The sequence below is a fragment of the Teleopsis dalmanni genome, chromosome 2 (genome assembly GCF_002237135.1).
Source record: "Teleopsis dalmanni isolate 2A chromosome 2, ASM223713v2, whole genome shotgun sequence".
Classification (NCBI taxonomy): Eukaryota; Metazoa; Arthropoda; class Insecta; order Diptera; family Diopsidae; genus Teleopsis; species Teleopsis dalmanni.
Genome location: NC_051847.1, coordinates 74,757,658 through 74,761,274, shown reverse-complemented (window position 1 = coordinate 74,761,274; position 3,617 = coordinate 74,757,658). Strand labels below are relative to the sequence as shown.

General features: G+C 28.8%; 2 protein-coding genes across 2 annotated transcripts in view; both read left to right on the top strand.

The window, feature by feature from the left end:
- The first annotated feature begins 104 nt into the window (after window positions 1-104).
- LOC119680644 (beta-galactosidase-like) lies at window positions 105-1,294 on the top strand. The gene has a single exon (XM_038093568.1). The coding sequence runs from the start codon at window positions 139-141 to the stop codon at window positions 1,159-1,161; it is 1,023 nt and encodes a 340-aa protein (XP_037949496.1). The 5' UTR covers window positions 105-138; the 3' UTR covers window positions 1,162-1,294.
- A 163-nt stretch (window positions 1,295-1,457) lies between these two features.
- The window catches only part of LOC119674868 (breast cancer anti-estrogen resistance protein 3 homolog), a 7,858-nt gene continuing 5,698 nt past the window's right edge, over window positions 1,458-3,617 (top strand). The window contains exon 1 of the mRNA XM_038086024.1: window positions 1,458-1,481. Within this exon, the coding sequence (XP_037941952.1) occupies window positions 1,458-1,481 (24 nt within the window). The remainder of the gene's footprint in view (window positions 1,482-3,617) is intronic.

Here is a 3,617-nt window from a genome sequence, read left to right as displayed (position 1 = left end):
TTTTTTATATATATAACAAATTTGAATATATTATTATTAATATTAGACTGTGAACACTCATTTGTATAAATATTTAAAACCAATTTTTTATTTGTTTTTAGCAAAATTCTTTCATACAATGCAAGTGTCAATTTCTATATGTTCTTTGGTGGTACAAATTTTGGTTTTACAGCTGGTGCAAATGATTGGGGCTATGGAAAGTATACACCTGACATAACTTCATATGATTATGATGCTGTTATGGATGAAGCTGGTGGTATCACAGAGAAATATGAATTAGTACGTAATGTCATAAAAGAATATATGGAAGTACCTGATATTAATGTAACAATGGCTTCACGCATTGCTTATGGCTCTGTTATATTGAAGCCGATAGCAACTGTGCTATCTGGCATGGGACGTTCAACTCTAACTAGAGGTAAAGCAATAACTGCTGAAAAACCTCAAACATTTGAGGAACTTGATCTGTATTCAGGTCTTGTTCTATATGAAACTGAACTACCAAGGTTGGAAATTGATCCCACTTTACTGACGGTTAATGATTTACGTGATCGAGCATTCGTTTATGTCGACGAACAATTTGTAGGCACTTTATCTAGAGAAAATCAAATATTTTCATTACCATTGAGCAAAGGTTGGGGTAATAAATTACAGCTCTTAGTGGAAAATCAAGGTCGCATTAATTTTAATGTTGCCAACGATACTAAAGGCATAATGGGTGATATAACCGTACAACGTTTAAGTGGCGAGAAACAAAAACTTGTTAATTGGGTTTCAACAGCAATGCCTTTAGATGGTGATCAAATTCTTGATATAATAAATAAGCACAAGAGCATAGACATGACTGATGATGTTTTAAATATCAAATCCCATGTGATGTCAAATGGACCTGTTGTTTATTATGGAGAATTCTTGGTGGGTAAACTAGGTGATACGTATCTAAATACAACAGGTTGGGGTAAAGGCGTTCTTTATGTTAATGGATTTAATTTGGGACGCTACTGGCCGCAAGCTGGTCCACAAATCACTATGTACGTGCCAAAGGAGCTTTTAACCTTAGGTCTTAATAGTGTAGTTATGTTAGAATACCAACTCGCAAATCAAAAAATACCCAATATTGCATCAGTGGAGTTAATGAGTAAAGCACAATTGGACGGTTAAATACAAACGCATAATTTACTATGGAAATGGAATAAATAATAAAATTTTCATATATTTAATGAAACGAGACTAATTCGGGCACAAAGTAAATGTACTTCTATATGTATCTAGCAAATAAAATTAATTATAACTGTATAAAGTTTTCCCTAATTGGAGTTCCTTACTATAAAAATACCAATAGCAGTCTTAATAGTAGAACAGCCAGTTCAAAATATATAGTGTATATAGTTTTTGAAAATGGTCAAAAAGTTAAATATCTGAAAGTAGTTCTAGTTTTAAAAGATGTAATTATAAAAATGTTGAGCACGGCACTACTAAAAGTATGTATAGAAATTAAATCAATAAAATTAATAGCGAGTTTAAGCTGGATTCAAAAATAAGTTTAAATTCACTCCAAGAAAGTAGAGAAAGCCTGAAAAATAAATAGATGAAGATAAAATATTTTATTTATTTGTAAAATCAAGATTAGTTCACGTATAAACAATTAAGATATATATGATAGACATATTGCCAATGAAGGTAAAGGTCTGGTAAATTGCGTATAGCTAATAGTTTAATACTAAACTCTTATTATGCTAAAATGGTTAGAAAAAGAATTGGAGAACGGGACTCGGTTGCTATAAGAACGGGACTATGCGACTATGGTGAATCTTTTGTCCTAGGAATGTTAAAGTGATGGTAGGTATACAAAATCGAAAAACAACCTTCATTAAATATTAATGAAGAGTAAGTGAAATTTATAAAATCTGTTAGAAATACTGTGTGGTCTGTACATACATAAAGCAATATAAAATATATAAGAGAAGAAAAAAATGTCTTCTTGTGTTTTTCTTTGATTTTAAAATAGCTATCATTGTGCGTTATCTCCAGATCCAACAGTCCTACAATATGCTTTTTAAAATTAAAAAAAAATATAAAAAAAATTTAAATAAAATGATAGGATATAAATTAAAAATTGTTACAAAATATATTTGAAATGATCAATAATCTCATAATAAATTTTTATAATTATTTGTATATCATTTATAATAAGATTTTTAATTTTCACCGGGCTTAGATTTTATTTAACACATAAAAATTTTAAAAAATATCGCATTTAATAATTTGTATTAAAATTTTTTAATATATTTTTAAATAATATTTGTAAGAGTGAGTTTGTGTTATAATCATAATTATATCTAAGCGAACGAAGGTCTTCCTGGGTTCCTGATAGGATTATATGTCCTATATAATCAGTACTTGATCGTCTGTACAGATCGGCTCTAGAATGTAGACTTGATCAGTCCTGTAATTTGTATTAAAATTTTTTAATATATTTTTAAAAAATATTTGTAAGAGAGTTTGTATTATAATCATAATTATATTCAAGCGAACGAAGGTCTTCCTGGGTTCCTGATAGGATTATGTGTCCTATATAATAAGTACTTGATCGTCTGTACAGATCGGCTCCAGAATATAGACTTGATCAGTCCTGTACAGCCAGTTTTTGTACAGCCACACAGATCATGATTAGTGATTTTGTAAGGGCAGTGCTTCATTGGTATTAATTATTTAATCATCTATGTATTAATAATTGTATTAATAACTGTATTAAATATAATTAATTGTATTAATAGTAATTATTATTATAATTTAAAATTTGGCGTTTATAAAAAAAAAATAATTGTTAACAACTACCATTTACCATTAGCATCAGATTATCGCATTCAGTTCAGTTATTCCTTTTTTGATTTATTTGTAAATTGTTATTCCATAGTAAATCGCTTTATTACTTATTTGTCCTTTTATTCTTAATAATTAATTAATAAGTAAACATTACTATTCGCTTTTTTATATATAAAAGATTTTAGTTGAAATAAGCAGATCATTTTGTATAATTCATATAATCTGTACTGTACTCTCTTATTTATATTTTTTACTACTACAGAACTTCTTTCTCAAGTACTACTTGCTTAAGTTTAGTACTGCTTAGTAGTTTAGTATTGAAAAATATTTTTTTTTACAAATCTGAAGCTCTTTAACAGGATCAGTAATTCTATTTGGTTTGAAAAGCATATACATTTTACAAAAAATGATAACTGTAGACTAAAATCAATACATGCTTAAGAGAGATCTCTGTTTATAGGACCTACCCACTGGCTTGTTAAATACTTTCTTTGCTTACATTATATTTCATTGCCTCTTTTTGCATTGTTATGGGGTACAGTGAAAAATCCGTTAAATGATCAATCTCTCTTAACTATTGTCGGTTCTCGTTTTACAGTTTTTATACAATGTATGTCTTTTCATTTAAAAGGTTAGTTCATTGCATCAGACAGACTTACTGATCCCACAGGTGTCCGCTTAAAAAAGCTTTCCATGTGTTACTCATAAGTTGGGTTACCAAAGGCACTTATATGGTTACCGGCATATTAAATCCCTTTAAAACCACAACCCTTATAATAATTATAAAAATA

Bases quoted from the DNA above. Each gene is read 5' to 3' on its own strand.
- LOC119680644 (XM_038093568.1), top strand. From the start codon at position 139: ATGTTCTTTGGTGGTACAAATTTTGGTTTTACAGCTGGTGCAAATGAT.